Here is a 22,707-nt window from a genome sequence, read left to right as displayed (position 1 = left end):
TATTAGAATGATTTCTGAAGGATCACGTGACACCGAATAAATAACACTTTAAAATATATTAAAATTAATGGTTGTTATCTCACAATATTAGTGTTTTTACTGTATTTTGATCAAATAACAACATTTTCAGCTTGGTGAGCATAATTGTTAATTGTACACCGTATTACTATTTCTTTTTTTTTTGTGGTTTGGCCCATACAATGGTAACCAAAACTGCTTCATTACCAAAATTCTTCCAAATATCTTCTTTTATGTTCCACAGAGGAAAGAAAGTCACACAGGTTTGGGAGAGAGAGTAAATGTTGACAGATGACAGATGACAACTTGTGGGAGAGTAAATGATGACAATTTTCATTTTTGGGTGAACTATCCCTTTAAGGTATACATGTATCAAAATGACACTGAAGTGATGTGAACCAAAATTATTGTGAAAAAAAAACCAGTCTCAATTATTTGTATGCCAATGAATCATGCCTATGTTTAACCATTAGGCTTCCACCAGATGAATATGGCATGTCTGTGAAGAGCTGAAGAGCTCCAGATCCAGGGAAGCAGTGTAATGTAGGTCACATTACTGCTCTGCCTCCACACAGCCCCAGTTCTGCAGCCCAGGGACTATAGGTAGAGAGTAATGATCAAGGGAGAGGAAACACACACACCAGCATGCTGTATTGGGTCATCCACTCCAGCTAGTCCACTTTCCCGGTCCTTTATAAGGTCACCTTCAGAGGTTGCTTAATGAAACCAGCACACTTTTCTCAGGGCAGTGATCCATATCCATACTGAACAAAATGAGGTTTAACTTATGGTTAAACATTACAGCATTACAGGACAACAGGTGAAGTGAAGTGAAAGTGACATGTGGCCAAGTATGGTTACCCATACTAGGAATTAGTGCTCTGCGTTTAACCCATCCTAAGTGCACACACACAGCAGTGAACACACACACCGTGAACACACACCCGGAGCAGTGGGCAGCCATTTATGCTGCGGCGCCCGGGGAGCAGTTGGGGGTTCGGTGCCTTGCTCAAGGGCACCTCAGTCGTGGTATTGAAGGTGGAAGAGAACATTCACTCCCCCCACCTACAATTCCTACCGGACTTGAGACTCGAACTCGCAACCTTTGGGTTACGAGTCCGACTCGCTAACCATTAGGCATCTGATCTAGATCTAGACCAGAAAAATTACCCACTTGGGTCTGTATAATAGAGAAAATAACCTGTCAAAGCACTTCAGGGACTATGTTATCCAGCAAAACCTTAGTCTCTAATTCTATTCAACAGCACAAATGCATAGTTTATCTAGCGTCATAATAAAAATAACTTTTAGATTTGGAGTGAACTTGTTCAAAAAGATTCTTGATACCATCACCAAAAATTATGTTTGCCATTGCAATTAAATATTGCCCAAAATTACAGCATTTGCAGGTCTGGACAAAACCTAAAGTAAAACAGCTGGAGAGGAAAATGCAACTAAATCAGAGAAGGGAAGGCAAGAGAGGGAAAAGGGAAACTAATTTTTCAAAGCCAGATTGGAGACATCAAGTGTCAGGATTAAGAGAGATTAAATGTGCCTACAGTTTTTGGCATTTCGCTTAGCAAAAATGGCATTTAAAAAGCAATTTAAAGACTGCATCTCAGCACAAAACAAACTCCTTTAACATTCTTTATTTCACAAATGCAAAACCACAGAATGTATGCAATACTCTTAACTAGAACTAAAACTATTAAAACCCTTTTTTGCTAACCAAAATAAAGCAGAAATAAAATAAAATATACATTTTAGAAGGAAAAACTTGAAACGAGTTGAAGTACTAAAATGATTAAAAACAAAAATGACAAAAAATTTAGACTAAAGTTAAACTTACTATAAAATTACTAAACTAAAATTAAAACGAAAACTGAAAATATAAAAATAAAAGCTAATTCAATATATTAATAAATACCATAGTATATAATGATACTAAAATAACACTGCTTACTTATAGTTAATTTAAGTGTCTCATTAGCATTAAGAGAAAAACCATGTGATGCATCTTACTTTAAAGACCTCCAAGAAGAAACACAACAATCTAACTGCGTAATTTGGATTTCTATGCTAAATACTAACATGTTTGTACACGCAGAAGCATAAAGCTCTCAGAAGAAGCCTTCAGGCCAATTGCTTGAGACAAAAATTTTTTTTAAATAAACCAGAGGAAAAAATAAGGAAAATACTGAAAATAATTCTACATAATTCTGTTAGATCTCTGTTATTTAAGAAGTGGCATTACTCAAATATCTACCATATGTTGAACTGTATTATTTAGGGCTTTTGTACAATGCTATTTTTCTTATAGTCAAATTAATTAGCTATCATCTATGACTATAAAATGAACTACAAACTATATATTATTGTGTCAAGACCCCTAAAAGCACAGTTGTCCTAAAAAACCATATATTACTTGGTGGAAGAATTTGTTTGTTGTAATTATTATTAATAAATTGCATTATTTATTACATCAAGATGTAATTAATGTGCATTAATCCTCTGCATATCATCTGTCTCTAACATCATCCGTTGTAAAATCACTCTAACGCACATCCTTGAGTGGCTCTGTTAAAGCACTAGAGAAGCACTTGCTAATGACCAGCACTAATCTGGATGCTGTGTGCATGACTCTATCACTTCTGACCTCAACGATATTGCAATGGGACAATTTAGACCCTGCAGATCTCTGAGAGTGTTAAATGAACAGTGTCTCCACTGGCGGGCTAAATAAACAACGCCGTTTATTGCAGAACCTGACCTGAAGGAAGACAGACCTGGGGGGATCCTGTGCTAAAAAGGGTATTGAGAAAGCCAAGCCAAGCGCTGGGGCAGGCCTGATGATTAAGGGATTACCACAGCAAGTAGTTTTCCATCCCAGGAGATCCCTGCTCAGAGGACTGGTCAGCACAATATAGAGGAGGGGAACAAACTTAAGGGTAAAGATCAAAATCTTGCTTTGGGCATAAGATACAGTGGTTTGCCTGAATGTCTATATGACTGATCAGTCTTAAAGGGATAGTTCACCCAAAAATGAAAATTCTGTCATTAATTACTCACCCTCATGTCATTCTAAGCCTGTAAGACCTTTGCTCCTTCGTTACATTTCTACCACGTTCAAGGCCTAGAAAGGTAGTAAGAATATTGATAAAATAGTCCATGTAAAATCAGTGGTTCAACCTTAATTTTATGAAGCTACGAGTATACTTTTTATGCGGAAGAGAAGAAATTGTTGAATAAAGTAATTTTTTTGTTTTCTTTGTGCACAAAAAGTATTCTCGTAGCTTCATAAAATTATGGTTGAACCACTGATGTCGCATGCACTATTTTAATGATGTCCTTACTACCTTTCTGGGCCTTGAACGTGTCAGTTGCGTTGCTGTCTATGGAGGGTCAGAAAGCTCTCGGATTTCATCAAGAATATCTTACTTTGTGTTCCGAAGATGAGCGAAGGTCATGAGGGTGAGTAATTAATGACAGAATTTTCATTTTTGGGTGAACTATCCCTTTAAAGAAACATTGTAAAATTAGGATCACATGATCATTCATGATGTTTATAGAAGGCATTTACCTAAAAAGAGGGCAACAAAATGAAACAGAATTCAGAGGTCTCAAGCCATTTTAAAAGCCCCCTTTTTGATGCTCATGGTAGAGTGCAAAACACAAAAAAGTAAAATAAAAGTTTGCAAATTTAGGCATCACAACATTGTAATGTACAGAATTAAAGATTTTAAAATGCTTTTAAAATGAAAAAACTATTTCAGAGATAGTTGTTCCAAAAGGGTTACATTTTTGCCATAATTTACTGAAAGTATTTTAAAAGTATTTCAATTTTTAAAAAATTGATATAAAAATTTAAATATCTAAATACGAACTGGAAAATGTTCATTTAATATTTTAAGGATGATAAATAAATGAAGGAAGTTGTAAATATATACTATTTTGTTAATAAAAAGAATATGAAACCACACTTAAAAACTTTTTTTGTTTTTGTTTTTTTTTAAAGTAAATTTAGGCATCATAATATAATATAGTGAATGATTTTTATGCACAAACACAAAAATCTGCTATAGTAACTAATACAGTAACAAATGCCAATATGTGCTCTTGAAAAGCTTTTAAAGGAGTTAAACTTTCCTATGATAAACTATCACCATCCCTTTAAGTTACTGCTATATGAAGGCAAAATTGCAGAAACAATTAAATATCCATTATTGGTCAACCAATCTATCAATCAATAAATAAATCTATAAAGATAGAGAGATATATATAAGCTGCCGATATATATCATCCATCTCTAGACTAACTAACTTTGCTAGGAGTGTTTTCTCTCAATCAACCCATAAATATACGATACAACAACAACAACAAAATCTAAATGTCACCAAACAACTAGTTAGTTGTTGGACAACTAGTCGACATTGCATATCCCTAATGTACTATATAATGAACTTAGAATGCAAAATTCTTGAAAAGAACATAATGACACCACAGTGATTCTACCAAATGCCATACCTGATTAAAGGTTTCAACGCTTTGGTATTTGAAACCCACTACTCTTCTTAAAGGGTGAACTTTGCCTTTTGAAAGTGCAGCGAACTGCATGGCGCACATGAGCGCGCCAGCACCAAACAGAATGAAAACGAGCCCCCGTCCAACCCACTCAGCTTAATTGCTCTGCGACTGCGGAGAAGCGGCAAATCAATCATATTTCCAATCAATTAGCCAGCCAGCAGTTTGAGCGGAGGTGACGGACCTCTTTTAAACAAATGAAAAACAGGCAGGAAGATACAACCTTAGAGGACCTGTGAGGGAGACGCTGTTGGCAGTTCTACGGTCAGGAGAACGTTGCACAATGCTATAAATGGTCAGGTTTTTGTGGTCCAAGGCTTACATAACCTGGCACAAGTGTGATGGACAGATGAAAGCTTGTTGATGCGATGAGAAATCCAAGAAAACACATGTATTATAGCGCATTACACTAACCCCAATCTGGAAAGACAGTTCAGAGGCAGATCTGAAATAACATGCACAATGGAATCACAATGCACAATGGTATCTTTTGCTCTCAAAATGCTTTTAGCCTACAGTTTTACGGACATCTTTGGCATTTGTACACACTGTCCCATTTGAGATGAAGCAGCCTGATCTCTGAACAGTGAAAAAAAGACAAGACAATCCGGTCTTCAACTCTCTCTTAGCCACTCCTGACCTCCCAAGAGGCACATTTAGGGAAAAACGAAAAAGAGAGAAGACCTTAAGTCGAGTCTTAATTAATATCTGGCCCAGAAAACATCATTCAGAAGTGCAAATAACGGCTACGGATGCCAATGGTGGTTTATAAGTAATGACTTGTGAATCCTTGAGGAGCGTCTCTCTCACTCTCTCTCTCTCCTTGGCCACTGCTGTCGGCCTTGTTTGTCCCAGTGCAGTTCTAAATTTGTCCATATAGACTGACGAAGCGGAGGCTAGTTCATTCTGCCGTCAGCTGAAATGAAAACAAGCTGAGGGGAGCCACACTCGCTTCTCTTAAGTGTCAGGTCTGATCACAGTGGAGATGAACACACAGTCCTAGAGGCCTAGGGGAGGCAATGAGCTGGATTGATTTATTGATCAAATATTCCTCACTGTGTTTTGTGGTTTCAGCTGCAAGCTATTACTCCGAAAATGAAATTCTATTACAGGCAATAGGCGAGCCGCAGGGGTTTCAATCGTTGCAAGGATCTGATGGTATTCTGAGCACTTCAGAGCACGCAAAGGACAAGTAACGTACTCTACATACTTTGATTGCCGAATGCATACATAACGTGCGCTCTTGGGTTACTCTTCAAAAACGACTTTTAATCTTGACAAGGAGTCCTAAAAATGTGAAAAAAGGTGCAACAGACAAAAATGTCAATCTGCAGATATACAGCAATAAGTACAAATTATTGCGATAGATAGACAGACAGACAGACAGATAGATCGATAGATATGATAAGCCAGTAATTATTTTCTAGTAGCTATGACTGATAACAATTAATGCACCATATTACAATTACATTTTATTTTGTCTAAATAAACTTCATTTATTAGATAACATATTAAATTAAAAATAAAACACTAAAAAGTCATTATTTTAAATGCTACAAGTGTATTTAGGATGAAGCAATGAAAAATGCTTAAGCATTAGTTGATGTCAATTTTAAAATTGGCAGACACATTATTAAAATCAAAAGATGCATCTGGTAATATTATTTAATAGACCTGAGTTGAGCTAAAATAAACTAACAATGAATAGTTATATTTTTATTAAGTAACAATAACAAAATGTAAAAATACTGTAACAAATGCATTACTCATTGTTAGTTTATGTTAGATAATGCATTTACTTATCATTAACTAATGGGACCTTATTTCCTAAAGTGTTACCAGAAACTCTAATAGTTCATGATTACCAAATATGGTACCAATATACCTAAAACATCCGTGATTAATTAAGCAACATTTCATGGAATTAGTTTGATTAAAATTGTAAACAGCTTGACATTGATTGAGATTGATAAATGTAAATTAAATTAAATAAAAATAAATACAATTATTTTTACAAATATATATTTAGACCGCACATAACAGAAGCTTTATGGAGCCTGAAATAAATCTAAATCTGATTATAGCTCTACAAAAGAAAGTCTGGATGTGATCGGAGCGGGAGGGGGTTGGGTGAATGGGCTACAGCGATCATCTGAAGCGCAGCTGCTGTCAGTGTGTGTCTGAAGAGGAACCATACTCTAATGCCATGCCAAGGGCGCCCGTGGCCACACTGACCCAGATGAAGAATAGCATCCTTTCATCTAGACAACACCTGGCCACAGATACATCGTCTGCTCGCATGGAAACAATACGCTGACACATCTATTTGTTTTCCTTAATTGTTGATTCAATATTATCATGACCAGACATCAGAGGACGATCCGATGCGGATGCTGATCAAACACTGATGATGAAGAATTTATGAGAGGACAGAGGTTAAAGAGACAGTTCAACCAAAAATAATTTGTACCAAACACAATGTTGTAAGCTCTTACAAAAAAAAAGAAGGGCTGTCAAGCTCCAAAAAGCACTACAGAAATATCATAAATAGGTCATAAATCCATTCTGGATCCAAAAATATACACAAGCAAGATTATCAGTGAAATCCTATATTATAATGGGGTTTATGATCATATTTCTGTGCATTACTTACTGTGCATACTGCATACAATGTGATTCAATGTTTAAATGTCTTTTCAGAGCTCACATTCTTCAAAACATTCAATCCTAAATGATAAAAAAAAAAGTAAAAAACAAAAAGGGAAACTCCTGCCATCACAGATGAGTGAATGCCGCATATGATGCTACAACATGCAAATCCTTCCCTCTGCAACAGATATTTCCTCCATCATTGATTCTATCATGACACAGCTGTGTGGTGTGGTGTAGAGTAGTGTGTCATTTGTTTAATTACCATAGGCGCTCCCTTGGGCTGTGTGTGTGTGTGTATGTGTGTGTCGCACGTCTTTTGTGCGTGGGTACGCATGTATGTGTCTGTTTTGTGTAGATTTGTGTACGTCTGTATGTGTGTGGTTTACAGCTGTGAGAGACGGGGCTTAATGAGCTTTAGGAGAGCGTTCCTCTATCCATTAGTGTCTATCAGGACTCCCCATGGGCTCGGAGGGCCTGCTCACCACAGGAGGAGGAAACAACCTCCCTTCCCAACCTCCATTTTTAGCCTCACATTCGCCACACATCCCCATTTATCAGCGCACAACAACTAAACCAGGCTGTTAGATAACAGCGCCGATAACATCATGTTTAATGTCAACTAAAATAGAACGGGCATTCCTGTTCAACTTGATTTTGAATTTAGAGAGAGATAATTAACATACTGCCGAATGAAACGCGTTATATTACTTAAAATACTGCCGTTATGCATTTCGTATTGTTCTGAGTGACTGAAAGGAAGGGGAAAAAAATGCAAAATGTAAATAATAAGCACTAACCATACAGATTTTTAAATATTTCTAAATAAAAAAACTGCAATGAATTAATTAAAATGACAGAATATTTTCTAATATTTTCAGATTAATTGTTGATGGTGAAGAATGAAGATCAAATAAAATAATAAAATTAAATTACATTTAGACAGTAATGTTACTTTCAATTCCATCATTGAGCAGTTGCAAGGTAAAATGAAATTAAATAAAATTTAGACAGTGATGTTACTTTGAATTCCATCATTGAGCAGTTGCAAGGTAAAATAAAATAAAATTAAATTAAATTTAGACAGTGATGTTAATTTGAATTCCATCATTGAGCGGTTTGCAAGATAAAAAAATGTAACTAAATTAAATTAAATTAAATTTAGACAGTGTTTAGACAGTGATGTTACTTAGAATTCCATCATTGAGCGGCTACAGGGTAATAAATAAAATAAAATAAAATAAAATAAAATAAAACAAAACAAAATGTACAACCTACAATTAGGGCTGTGCGATTAATCGAGGAGAATAAAAGATACATTCTTAGATGTTTTTGTTACTACATGAACGTTATCTTACACATTTTATCTCCCCAACAGATTAATTTGAAATAATGCATGTTGGCTATTCCAAATTCAGAAGAGCGCACACACAGCCTGTGTCTGTGAATACTTCTCATACTCGCTCCTCTCTGCCCCACGCGGCGCGAATCCCGCAAAATTTAAAATCGCAAATCAAATCGCAATCGCAATATCTGTCAAAAAAAAAAAAAAATCGCAATTTGATATTTTCCCCCAAATCGCACAGCCCTACCTACAATATGTACAATGAAAAATCTGGGTGCTAAAGCAAAGACTGTTGAGGAACACCATATTAAAATATTGGAAAACAGACCTTCAAGAAGGAAGTCAAAGTCAAAGTGATGAACCTCATGTGTGTAGAGGTCCGTCTGAGTCACTATTTCTCTTTCGATTGGCTCTTATTAAATGTTACCCTGCATTCTTCCTAAGTCAGAAATGTCACACCACTGGTAGGTTGCTACCATCATCAGAGTTCTGGATTTGTAACGAAGCTTATTCACCGTGCCGTCACCAACCTCCCCTATCAATTTTTGCTTCTCTTTTTCTTCTCCTTTCCACACATACACACGCAGCCACCCTCTCCCCGCACTCTAGAGGGAGCAGAACAAAGGGGATCTCCACTTTTCTCCTAGGACTATTATTAGATCTTCAACCCAGCGACAAAATAATCACACGTTCAGCTGAATCACCACGAAGGCAGCGGAAGCTTCAGTCCTGAAGTATGCGAAGCGAGCAAGCCTCCGTTCAGAACAAAAATAAACTGATGCGGCTAAATGGAAGATGATACATTACTCTGGAATATAAATGTGTGAAATAATGCATATAAACCACTCTAACTGTGGTCTGACAATAAAATAATTGTGAATTTCAGCACCAAAGTGTTAAATCAATCTTTTTCACTTAAAGGTCACTGTCAGACAAATGGTAAACATCTATCCACCTCAGGCGAAATGACCATATAACACTCTCCTGGGGATCAGATATTAGTCAGGGTCAGTAGCCTAGAATAAACCTTGACATCGGAGTGTCTTCACAGAAATGGATGTATTGAGCACTGCAAAAATCTGAATTGGGAAATAGCTCTGTGATTCCCCAGAAAGACTGAATTGTGCGTTTGTTTGTGCCAGAGCAAAAGGGATTCTCCACCGCAGGCCGTGGCAGCCTGTTGCTGACATTTGAATGAAATTCAAACACAGAAAACAATAACCTCTTTGTGAGGTGGTCAAAGTTTGTCAGATACAAACACAGTGTAGATCTGTATAGGCTGGTCAAAATATGAGCTGGTTGAGCAAATGCATTAAAGGATGTATCCAAATATTATCTGAGGACCTCGTGTGATTTAGAAATGACCCCCCACATCTGAATTTCGTGTGGCGCATTCGCACGGGACAAGCGAAGCCTGTGATTTTACTCAAATTGACTGACTTATTTCCCGGATATTATGTAGGCTTTGCGTAACATTATATATCATACACAGAAGAATCTTTCTTACCGCATGCTGCTATACATGTCATCCATCTCCATCTGACCATTCTTTTGTTTTTGCTCTACTGATGGTTTTTAGCTTTCTCTTTCTGCAAATGATATAGTTGTATGGTGTATAGCGATATAACCCAGCACCCAAAATACTATCAAAACACTCCAACGCAGCCTTAAATTCTTCACGAAAGATGGATAAAAATGCGCACAGGAAACATAAACCTTGAAAAAATAATACACGACCCTGCCAAATCACAGAGATGCCGATTTTCACAGGACTAATATTATCACAGGACCTCGGTGTTCAGCCAAATATGGTAGGTAATTTGCAATTTTTGGAATTTTTACTTCAAAATTTGGAATATTTACTTCACAAATTTGGCTGATTCGCACGGGATTAAGATCACAGACAAGCTTCGCAATTATTACAAATTGACTAGAGGTCATCAGGTAATACTCATCCCGTGCGAATAAGGATAAAATAAAATAAAAATAAAATAAAATGTACAACCTACAATACTCATCCCGTGCGAATAAGGAGCTATTGATTGAGCACAAATCTGAATATTCTTATAAACCACGTCTAATAGTACACAGATTATCATGTCTAATAATATTAAGAATATTCATATTATCAATGTCAAATGAGATTTTGAATATTTAAATATAATCAATATCTAATAATATTCAAATTTATATCACTCTAATAATATTCACAATACTGAGATTATAATCAATGTCTAATAACATTCAGAGTATTCAGATTATACTTCATGTCTAATACTTTTTTGAATATTCATTTCAAATAATATTCTAAATATTCAGTTCATAATCAATGCCCGATAACATTCAGAGTATTCAAATTATAATCAATTTCTAACAATTCTCGGAATATTAATTTCATCACTGTCAAATAATATTTAGAATATTCTGATTATAATCAATGTCTAATATTTCTTTGAATATTCAACTCATCAATGTCAAATAATATTCAGAATATTCTGATTATAATCAATGTCCAATAATATTTGGAGTATTCCAATTATAATCAATGTCTAATAGTATTCAGACTCTTCAAATTATAATCAATGTCTAATATTTCTTTGAATATTCATATTGTCAATGTCAAATAATATTTAGAACAGTCAATTTATTATCAATATCATATTCAGAATAGTCATCTTCTATCTGTGACAGCTCAGCTATGGCACTGAAATATTCTACTCTCCCAGAAAAAAGTAACCACATATGCAAAATATATATTATATGACACAAAATGGATACAGACGAGGCTTAAACTAAAATGTGACACGTGAAAAATCAATAAAGCACAGCCAAAACAACCTGACTCAGGAAGTGTGCAGCTATTTGGGCAATTGCGCAGCCATTTATCACTAGGACCCATTAGATGTGTATGTATGAGTATTTCATGCTCATAAAGATTCTGCTAGGTTTGAATGGGCTATTTATAGCAAGCCAATGACGTAGTTTGTCAAACGTAACCCCTTCCCACAGATCTCGCCCAGAATCCAAAACACCGCGATACCACACTGCTCCACACTACACTAGGCTGTCCGCGTTAAATGTATATGAAGCTGTAGGTGTTAGTCGCGGCATATGGCGATGGCGCACACAGCTGCCGACATCTTGAGAGGAAAAGGTAACTGTGTGAATGAAACATGCATGAAATCAAACGCAGTCGTGCTCAGTTATCTCATCGACTTGATACAGACGACATGGATGCTGTATGCTCGCTCACATTACAATCTGATAAGCATGCGATCGTGTCAGATCAAAACATATCGATAACAATTTATCACAAAGGAAATGGTAGCGTCAAAATGATTATAATGAAGCGCTACGCAAATATGGGGAATACAGGAGCTCGTACGTAGGCTACCCCATCAAGAGGACTAAAGGGGTCATTGGAGAACGGAGGGTGTAGCCTATTCAGAAAAAATGGGACTACAATATGGACTGCAAAATCTGCTTGCATTTGTACTAAAATATATGAAAAATTAATTTCATATCAGAATGACTTTTTTTCTTGTATTTTTAACATTGTAATAATATCAATAGTAAAATTAAAACAATATAGTAATAATAAACATATTATTACTATTAAAATTGTCACACCAGTAGACTTTAACATACAGCGATATCTTGGCGGTGCACATGAACTATTACCAATTTGGAAACGCTCATATTTTATAGTCTTCGAAGTGGCCAGACCAAACTTTTACGCATGTTGAAATGTACGAAACATTCTTGAGCTGTTAAGTTCCCTTAACGAATTATAACACTGTGGTTCTCATCCACAAACACGCAAATAACTGTGCAGGTTACTTCAGCTGCATGAACACGGGAGCAGGAATTAGTTTCCTTTTGTCCTTCGCCCTCATGTTTTTATCCTTGCGCTCTTTAATGTTTACAAACCTACAGTATAAAACAGCGACACGCGCATAGTGAGTGAAACAAATGAAGCGCGAAGGTGCATCGGTACTTAACTATTTACACAGGTGCTGGAGACACAGGTCGAGACATTCCCCCTCCACCTCGTCCTCCGAGATCAGGTCCGTCAAGGGGCGCATAGGTGGAGGTACGTCCTCCCGGAGAGGTGGCCTCATCTCCCGCAAGAAGAGCTCCAAGAACCTCTTGAAGGTTTTCTCCTCGTTGGCAGAGCCGGCCATCGCTTCTCATTCCTGGAGAGACCAGAGACAGCTGGAGCCGGGCAAGAAGTCTACACTACTTTGAATCGTAGGCTGGAGCGACTCTCTGTAGTCGCGCGAGTTGGGGAGGGCTCACATGAACGGAGAGGGATTCGCGCGACAGACGTGTGTGACGTCACACGAGGAGGGGGCGAATTAACCTTACAATTAACCCATTTAATTCCATATATTTGTGACGGAAATGTACTTTTGACTTAGAGTCTTAACTGATGATGCAGCCTGTCTTACACATAACGCTTTATTGACATAGTCACGTGACACGAGCGGTCGTGTCAAAGCGCCGTGTGGAAGCATGTGAAACGTCGTCATATCATGTTTGATACATAATGTTTGAACGGTCTATTATTAATGTATTATTCAGATTTTTCTGTCTTATGTAAATCATGGTATGCATTGTAAACGTCACAATTATGACCTGTGGGAAAACCCACAGCCCCTCTGTAGTTTCCCACCAGTTACAGGTGTGACTTGGAAAAAAAAGGAAGAAAAAAAAGTTATTTTGAAAAGGCAAAAAGTTTGTTTCGGAAATCCGAGGAGCAAATACATGTTTACAAATAAATGGGGGAAGTGCCGGTGTTGTGCCCAATTCTGACCCCTGCCAAATTATTACCCCCCTAGTATTGGTAGGTTTAGGGTTAGGTGTGGGGGAGGGGTTAGGATTAGAGGTGGGGTTAGAATTAGGCAATCAGATAGCGATTTCAACGAGAGGGGTAATAATTTGGTAGGGGGTCGAAAATGGGCACAACACCGGACTATATTTAAAACAGTCATAGTGTGAGAATATAATTTTTTGGTATAAATAACTTTCCAGTAGACGCAGGTCCGTGATGCGCGCTCTAAGCCAACCTTTTTTAGCCACATCAGTGTCGTAGCTGCGTGAAAGTATGACGTCGGCCAAACACAAAACGCCTGTGACGTAACCAGAATATGTTTTATGTTTAATGCTGGATTTGTATAGATTTGGTCTTGTCGGCATTAAGAGCAAAGTCCTTCGAGTCAGATTCAACGTTATCTCGCTGTTTAGACGGATCATTCAGACGGATGATTTTTCTGCCAAAGCTGAAATAATTACTCAGTGAATATTCTTAATGGCCCCAATGTCAATATATTTAAAACTGTCACTATGAAACTCTGGTGGCTAGCCCTCAGAAATTTGATGCACATTAGGCTATTATTAAAATCTAATTAGGCAACTATACTAGTAATCTATTGAGAGACTGTGATTCAGACGCCGTACGAAACAATTATATTTAATCGTTTAATCGAAACGGCCACGGTTTACTTCGACAGAGCTCTTAGAGAGAATTTTTATGAGTGAGAAAACTCGATAAGTGATGCTCTGTGCGCCTGTATATAGGACATCAGAGCTTAAGCTAAAAATAACAACTGTTGTAGATTTCACATCATCGCTGGGAATTAACTGTTCCGCTCCCAGGCATTGTTAGTTCAGCGGTGGGTTGCCAGATATTATATTTAACCCTTAACATTAAAATGACAGAAAAAAACTAAACGCTTCTTACATGGCTTAAAAGATATCTTATCTTTACTGTGGTTTTTGGACATGCCTTGTTAGTTCAGCCAGGTCTGCTAGATCATATTAAAAGCTAAATTAACCCTGTCAAGAATGCACCAGCCCAATGTATTTTCTAACAAAATAGGCTATTATAATTAGACAACTACAGCTATTGCTGAGACATTAAAAAATTACAGAAAAATAACCCCTGAAAGCATCTTTAACTGCCGGAAGGGGATCCCATATTTGTTATGAGTACACACTAATTAGATACTATCATTAACCATTAAACATTAAAATGACAGGAAACAATCTAGCTTCTAACGCAGTTTGAAGGATTATTTGTTTTAGAACATGTTCGTTTAACTGGGGGGTTGCTAGATCATGTAAAAGGCTAAATTAACCCTTTCATAATTTTCACACAACATATTACAGTTAGACAACTAGAGCTATTTCAGAGGAATTGAAATGACAGAAAAACCTTTAAAGCTCTGTGAACCATGGGAAGCTGAAACCACATTTGTTGAGTTCAGAATTATCATTATAAAAATGACTGGGGGTTCTATGATAATATCCAACTCAGTATTAACCTTTTCGAAATTGTAGGGTAACCATAGTTTCTGGCAAAATATCATAGTTACCACAGCTATTGCTAGGTAACGAAAACGACAGAAAAATTATGAAAGCTTCTGAAGTGAGTAATGACTGGTATTTCGAAACTGGTTACCATGGTGCATATTTGTAAAGAACAACAAAGTGTAGCCTTGCCTGTATAGAGCAATCTGTATTCATAGTCAGCCAGTCTAACCTGTCATATTCATCTTCAAAATTATAAGTCTTAAGGTGAAGCGATGTGTGATGAAGTGACCCAGGATGACAGTTACACAGCAGTGTAGGAATACCCAGTGTACCTTCCTCCTCACCTGAGAAAGCCTGAGGCCAAGAGCCTGTTAGGACACATCCAGACCGTCACCCATCTTAAACCAGCCCTGACAAATGATGTAATCCTATTAGTCCAGCACTCCGTCGCAGGCAGTTCTTCAATCATGAAATGTTCATGTGTCTAACATGGAGGTTAAAAACATCAAGTACCCAATGTCCCCTTCTTCCCACATGAACATAAAGTCAGTTCTTCTGCCGGGTGTCTCAACTATCCATTGCCAGCCAAGGAAATATGAGGTGAAGTGCTCATATTTTATCTTTGTGCTGATGCAATGCTGGCTTCCCAGTGTATAATTCAATTAAAGTGATGAACCTCACACATATACGCTGGGAGTGAACGAACCTGGATGATATACTGATATTGAACTGGCACAATATTGCTGCGGCTACGTTATTAATGTTACTTGGAGGTGAATGTGAACGGTAAACTCTTTATCTCTATACTGTCACTCATGCATAAATCATGGCAGAAAGTCATTCTGATGTGACCTGTGCAACACAATGTACACAACAAAACCCTCTCACTGGGATCATTAGGCCAAATTATTCAATACACTATTACAAATTTAGTTAATTGCATATTATGGCACAAAGTTTGGGCCTGTGTGAATTAGGCGACATGATTAATGACTGGCGATTGTCAATTAGTTTGACTAATCACTAGCACTTGAAGCGGCACAAAAACAATTTTGCATATATTATATACAGAATATTAGCCAAGTAAAGTGTTGGAGAATAATGAACACCAAGAATAGCTTTTAATATTTTAATAAATATATGGTCTTTAACCTGGTCCATCAACCAATTTAAGTTGGAAAGTTTTGGTCACTTTGGAATAGGTTTGCATTTTAAGTGTTTCCACCTGAATTGTAACATTGTCCGATTGTCTGGTGGGAAATATTGGATGCACTAATTGATCCACAAATACCACAAACAATCAATATACTGTAATTTATTCAATAATAATCCAAGAACTAATCCTCCTTAATTGTGTTTTTATATAATATATACATATCTGTACATTCCTGCTATGATGTTTTCTTTTTCTCTCAGCACATTTTGAGTTTTGAAGTGGCTTCCTACTGCTTTGAAAAGCGAAATGGTCTGCAATACATCCTCAAGACCGATCCTCCATTCGTGGGTGTTTGCTGTGGTTTCCTGAAGGAGATGAGACTGCAGATGTAGCAGGTGTAGGTCTAGGTTCATCTGGGGCATCCCTAAAACCCTGGACCTGTGTGAGATAACAAATATATATATATGCATATATGTGACTGTGTGTGTGTGTATCAGGGTTATTATATTTAACTAAAATTAAAACCTTTAAAATGTTGAAGGCTAAAAATAAATGTTAACCGAAATAAAATAAAATATTAAACTTAAATATAAAATGAAAATTCAAAATAAAATTAAAACAAACACTGTAATAGTATATCAATAATACTAAAATAACAGTAGTATGTGTGTGTGTGTGTGTGTGTGTGTGTGTGTGTATATATATATATATATATATATATACACACACTGTATGTCTGTATATATAAATGTATAGGGAGAAATGTAAGGAATATATATATATGTATGTCTGTCTGTATGTATATGTATATATGTATATATATATATATATATATATATATGTACAGACACACTCTTGTGATATACCTTTATACATTTTCCTTACATTACATATAGATATATTTTCCTTATATCTTCCCCACTGTTAAACTTACTGTGATTTGATATTGAATCGTGGCTTCCATTTGACTTGGGGACTTGTACAGGGAGGCGAGCCTAAACACAGAGTGAACAGGGGAGAAAAGCATAAAATGACTTGTTTTTTTAATTGCAGAGTGCACATTCTCTCCCTCTCTGACCTTGTCTGCTTGGTTTAAAAAGCAAGAGGGTCTGCGGCAATTCAAATGCAGGGAGGCTGAACTGTACAGCCAGCAGGAAGACCTTCAACTTTATGGCAAGAGATGAGAAAGCATGATGGAGATGCTCTCTGTGCATCTCTGCTGCCTGCTGCTACAGAGTAATAGACTGGCAGGTATGCAGGATGCATTATGAATAAGGTCTGGCTACAAAAGGCAAAGCAAGCTACTTGTTCAAAGTGATTCATTCCATCACCCACGGAGGTGAAGGGTAAAGAGTTTATGCAACATACTCTCGCTCGCTCTCTCTCTCTCCAGAAGACACATTTGGCTGAGAACCCCACAGATGTTGGCTTCGATTTTCTAAAGCCACATTTTGCTGTGTCAGGTTGAGTGGACTTAAAAGACTAAATCCAGCAGAAAAAAAACACAATAAACACCTTCCCACACAATTAGCAAATTAAAAGTGTTTGTGTTTACCTTCGCAGTCCCTCCCAGTGTAGGATGAGCCTCTGCGTCGCAGCATGACCCCAACTCTCACCTGAAGTGTGAATTAATTGTTATTATGTTGGTGAATATGTAAAAAGAAAACCCTGCATGAATGCATTCGTATCTGTTATGTCCTACCTAATGCAGGAACCAGCTTAGATTGGCCATTTGAAACTCTTGTCGTCATCTGATTGGTCAAAACAACCTAAGAGCACATGGTAACCAAATGTAATTATTTGTTATAAAAATGTATGTATATACATATGTGTGTGTGTGTATATATATATTTATTTATGAACATATATATACAGATAGATAGATGATAGACCAGCGTTATTTTAGTATTGATATGCTATTAGTTTTTGTAAATATTTTAAATTAGATTTTAATTATATATGTTCTGTTTTTAAGTTTTTGCATTTTTGTTGTGTGTTGTAGATATTTTTATTAGTTGTTTTTTATGCCTATATAATTTTTATACATTTTTATTTATTAGTTTTAATTTAATTTTAGTTAGTTAGTACTTAAATTAAATAAATTACAAGGTAAATTAAATGAAAATGAGAAATATTGCCCTGGCAACTAGCTGGAATAAAACATGTTTAAGTTTTAAACAAATATTATTTTATTTTAATTATTATTAATTTACCCAAATGTGAGTATTCTGCAAAAATAATTAAATATATCCTAATAAAATATCCTGATCAAAACACACACACACGCATGTATATGTGTATATATATATATATATATATATATATATATATACACACACAAACATATAATATTAAATAACTTCTTATTAAATATTAGATATTTTTTTAACCAAATATAAATATTCTGCAAAAAAATTATAATTAAATTGATTTGTCTGCTATTCATTATTCTTTGTTTCAGTAGTAAGATTTACTGAGTACCGCTACACTATGTTGTGTTGCTAGTTGGATGAGCTGCTGGGCAAGGCCATTTAGGAGACGAGTCCTCTGAGAAAGATCCTCAAAGTCATGCCGGAATGGAAAGGCGATGCTGTCAATCACTACTAACCTCACCTATGAGTGGATGATACAACAACATGTCATTTATAAGCATGTAATTAGCAGTACTGTAATATCACATTGCTGAAAGAGATGTCCTTAGCAGCGGTCCTGATTATTCATTTTCACCTCGGGATGCTCAGAAAGGAAGTCAGGTAGGAGGTAAACCTCAGCTAACAGCTCTACATAGTCATGGCAACGGACCAAGAAGATGTTTGAGAGGATCTTCTCGACAGTAAGTTCCTCTAAAGCCTGTCTCTGTTCTAAGAGGAAAAGCAAAGACAGATTATTTGACAATTATACATTTTGTGTCTCATAAATGAATTCAAATGGGTAAAGTTGAACAATATTAGGCCTGGAGAGCTCATAAAGCATTTTTTTTTCTGAATATACGTACATTTAGGCATCCCAACTTATCTTAAATACTCAAATCAGACCTGTGTCCTCTGCCAGGAGGGTGCAGTGCTGCACGGCTGCCTCTGCCATATCAGCAACCCGCTGCACTAAGAAACTCCCTTCTGTGTCTATATACAGTGCCTTTCCTCCCAGACCTCCAAAACACACAGGAATCTGCACATCCACAGCCAGCTGCATGCTTTAAAGTGAAAAAAAGCATATCTTTTATGAAAATTATGAAGACATTTTTAGGGCACATAGCACTTTTGAAATATATGTGCCACATATTACCAAAAAGTTGAATTTAGGATGCACTATACATTTTATAATCCATTTCCTCCCATACCACAGCTGAGTCTTTCCGACACCAGGGGCCCCGCAGATCTCGGTGGTCTTTCCCACAGGCAAGCCCCCTCCGAGGGCATCATCCAGGGCCGAGCAGAATGTCACAATGCTCCCCAGAGCCTGCTCCTGGTGCAGGAGATCCAGAGCTGTTAGGCTCTCTGTTGCTGCCCTCTGCTGATGAGGCTGGCCATCATCCCTCAACATCTGCAACACCTCCACTGCCTCCTGCTGTGAGATACCTACCTCTGTGAACGAAACAAGATATACCGGATACAACAAAAATGTGATTAAATGTACTTATCTAGTAATCTGTGATTGTTGTAAGGCGGCAAGAAATGTATTTTCGAATCCAAACAAGACTTGTTGATGGGTAAATAAATACCTTTACAGAGCTGAAGAGGACGCATGTCAATCAAGTCTGACGCCACTTGGAAACCCGCGTTGATGAGCTTCACCTTCACTGAGGGCGCCAGAGGGAGGCTGGGCACAGTCCTGTGCATTTTACTAGCGCTGACACTGACAAAAACCAGGCTGAAATGCCGTTTTAGACACGGTTGTCGGTTCTATGCCAGTTTAGGACAGATGACAACAAATTCTAGCCATTCGAAAATATCTTTCTTTGGGTGGACACACTCAAACTCACTCTTTGAAGAATTTACTATCGAAAGAATATTTTTATGAAATCAAAATATAAACATATGAGGACTTATGTTTCTTCATATGTTTTTTTTCTTCCCTTTGATACTCCCTCCAAAACAAGAAACGACGCGGAATGGGAAAATACTCTTCAAAATAAAAGTCCCAAGACGACGCCATTGACACATTTTAGTATACGATTCAGTTTATTTATTGCATGTAAAATGCAGTGCTGGGGAGTAACTAGTTACATGTAACGGATTTAAGTAATTTAATTACAAAATAAATGTAACTGTTACAGTTACTGAGAAAAAAAAAGTGTAATTAAATTACAGTTACTTATGAAAATGTTAATGATTGCAAAGGGGGATACATCTGAATATTTTCACACACATACAGATATGACTGATTTATTTCCCAAATTGCATTGAGACACCAATGTTTCAGGACTAACCCTAACCCTAACCCTGCCTGATTTAAATGTTTCAAAATGATTATCAGTTTAGACAAATTTAGAAAAAACAAATAGAAATTTAAATTTAGAAAAGTATCAAAAAGTAATCAAATGTAATCAGTTACACTACTTTAATAAAGTAATTGATATAGTTACACTACTTATTACATTCTAAATAGGATAACCTGTAATCTGTAACCTATTACATTTCCAAAGTAACCTTCTCAACACTGGTAAGATGATATAGTGATATATATTTTAAGAGCCGTGGGTGGGATAGAGGAAGAAAAAGCATGCTACAAAATTATTGAATGGCTCTATTTATTATTGTTATTATTATTATTTAATTTGATTACTATTATATACATAGGGACAATACGAATTTAGCATAATAATTTTATTACATATAATATTTACTATTGTCATAATCGTTATTGTATTATTTAACTTATTTATATACTTTATATGCTACATATGCTTTCATTTTTGTTTGCATTTATTGTAATGTAACTCACTTTGTAAAATGCCGTTGATTATATACATTTCTCTTGGTATTGTTTATGTTATGCATATAATCATAATTTAAAAAAAAAACAATGTTCACAAGTACATAGCAAATAAATTATATCGCTACTAATTCAGAAATTAGCTAAAGAAAACCATAAAATCTTAGCCATTAAATCTTGCTAGCACGATCATTTCAGTCCGGTTCTTACTTAATAATGTTCCACTACTGAGCCTGCTATTTTATCTCGAAAACATGATGTGAATGTGAACCAACCACTGCGATTATTACAACGCCAAACTCCACTGTCCCATATCCCGCCCTGTACATCTGACGTGTGTTTACAAAACTAAAGCACTCCATTGCAAGAAAAAATGTGCATCGACATTTCGTACGTAAGGTAAACATGTTATATAAACGCCCTATAGCAGCTTAAATTGCGTTTGGTTTTCGTAATTATATTGTTAAGTCGGTATTTTATTGTAAGCTGTTTCAGTCAGTCTGAAGTGGCGCAGCTCAGCGCTTTTTAGAAGCAGAGTCGCTTGAATGTGTTTGGATACGTGCCTATTTGACACAACTGAGCTCAGTTCAACATATCATTCTAAAGTCTTTTTGTTTTAATAACTGTAGAAGCTTATTGTAGACCATCATGAACTGTCGATCAGAAGTCCTGGAGGTGTCAGTGGAGGGCAGGCAAGTGGAGGAGGCCATGCTGGCCGTCCTGCACACGATCCTCCTGCACCGCAGCACAGGTAAATTTCACTATAAGAAAGAGGGCACGTACTCCATCGGCACGGTGGGAACTCAAGACGTGGACTGCGACTTCATTGACTTCACATTCGTGCGAGTGTCTTCTGATGAGCTGGACAGGGTTATCAGGAAAGCGGTAGCCGAGTTTAAGGTACTTCTGATCACATTATTTCATATACGAGATATATTTGAATAGATTATTAGGCTGTATTTCACTATAAAGGTGCTCTATTTGGATATTGTACCATGGTAGTACCATAATACTCTTTAAAGTAACTTTAAGTACCATGGTATTACCCTACTTTATCATTTAACTTTAAACACTTTTTGTTAGGAGGTACTTTTTATACTTTTATTATGTCTTTCCATTCAATTAATTTCCTCAGTACTTCTTCAATTTTTGTTATTCTTCTTTCTTTTCATTTTTTTTCTTTTGTGTTAATAACACCCAGCACCAAAAGATAAAAGCACACAAATAAAGACATTAAATAAACAATAAGTAGATAGATAAGTATTTTACATCTCCAAAGGAAAAATTTACTTCTATTTACATATTATATTTCTACCATGCACTTAAGCACACCTGTAAGACATAATACATAAAAATAATCTGTTATATATAAAGCCTTTTATTTAAAAATTTATAGATCTGAATTAACTGTTTATGCGTGTGTGTGTGTGTATATATATATATATATATATATATATATATATATATAGAGCAAGAGAGAGAAATATATAAATATTATATGGTCAAAAGTATTGGGACACCCCCTTCTAATGCACAGGTGTGACTTTAAATGCAGACCTTGAGCCAAAAATTCATCACCAAACACCAATGACTTAAAGGGGTCATATGATGCTATTTTAAAGATCATTATTCTGTGTATTTGGTGTAACAGAATATGTTGACATGCTTTAATGTTCAAAAAACACATTATTTTTCAAATACTGTACAT

The 22,707-nt window shown here is 36.3% G+C and overlaps 3 protein-coding genes across 4 annotated transcripts in view; 1 reads left to right on the top strand and 2 right to left on the bottom strand.

Annotated features, from left to right (window-relative positions):
• The window catches only part of LOC107686131 (protein phosphatase 1E-like), a 45,044-nt gene extending 32,177 nt beyond the window's left edge, over positions 1–12,867 (bottom strand). Inside the window, exon 1 of the mRNA XM_016482990.1 lies at positions 12,596–12,867. Coding sequence (XP_016338476.1) covers positions 12,596–12,777 — 182 coding nt within the window. The 5' untranslated portion in view covers positions 12,778–12,867. The remainder of the gene's footprint in view (positions 1–12,595) is intronic.
• Positions 12,868–16,049: 3,182 nt separating this feature from the next.
• Positions 16,050–20,211, bottom strand: rad51c (RAD51 paralog C). The gene is made up of 9 exons (XM_016482991.1): positions 19,786–20,211; positions 19,405–19,648; positions 19,100–19,257; positions 18,792–18,925; positions 18,546–18,677; positions 17,767–17,833; positions 17,620–17,680; positions 16,999–17,059; positions 16,050–16,502 (listed from the first exon to the last, which is right to left on the bottom strand). The coding sequence occupies exons 1-9, from the start codon at positions 19,901–19,903 to the stop codon at positions 16,389–16,391; spliced, it is 1,089 nt and encodes a 362-aa protein (XP_016338477.1). The 5' UTR covers positions 19,904–20,211; the 3' UTR covers positions 16,050–16,388.
• A 1,102-nt stretch (positions 20,212–21,313) lies between these two features.
• atg101 (autophagy related 101) overlaps positions 21,314–22,707 on the top strand; it is a 2,508-nt gene continuing 1,114 nt past the window's right edge. The window contains exons 1-2 of one of the 2 annotated variants that reach the window (XM_016483120.1): positions 21,314–21,398; positions 21,629–21,899. In XM_016483120.1, the coding sequence (XP_016338606.1) occupies positions 21,648–21,899 (252 nt within the window). In that variant the 5' untranslated portion in view covers positions 21,314–21,398; positions 21,629–21,647. The remainder of the gene's footprint in view (positions 21,399–21,628; positions 21,900–22,707) is intronic. The other variant, XM_016483122.1, reaches the window with a different exon arrangement.

Source organism: Sinocyclocheilus anshuiensis, unplaced genomic scaffold (assembly GCF_001515605.1).
Source record: "Sinocyclocheilus anshuiensis isolate Anshui unplaced genomic scaffold, SAMN03320099.WGS_v1.1 scaffold437, whole genome shotgun sequence".
Taxonomy (NCBI): Eukaryota; Metazoa; Chordata; class Actinopteri; order Cypriniformes; family Cyprinidae; genus Sinocyclocheilus; species Sinocyclocheilus anshuiensis.
This window is presented reverse-complemented; position numbering and strand designations above follow the sequence as displayed.

Bases quoted from the DNA above. Each gene is read 5' to 3' on its own strand.
- rad51c (XM_016482991.1), bottom strand. From the start codon at position 19,903: ATGCACAGGACTGTGCCCAGCCTCCCTCTGGCGCCCTCAGTGAAGGTG. The intron at 19,649-19,785 runs GTATTTATTTAC...TTTCGTTCACAG, and splicing joins TCCTCTTCAGCTCTGTAAAG to AGGTAGGTATCTCACAGCAG. The intron at 17,681-17,766 runs GTAGGACATAAC...TTCACACTTCAG, and splicing joins TAAGCTGGTTCCTGCATTAG to GTGAGAGTTGGGGTCATGCT.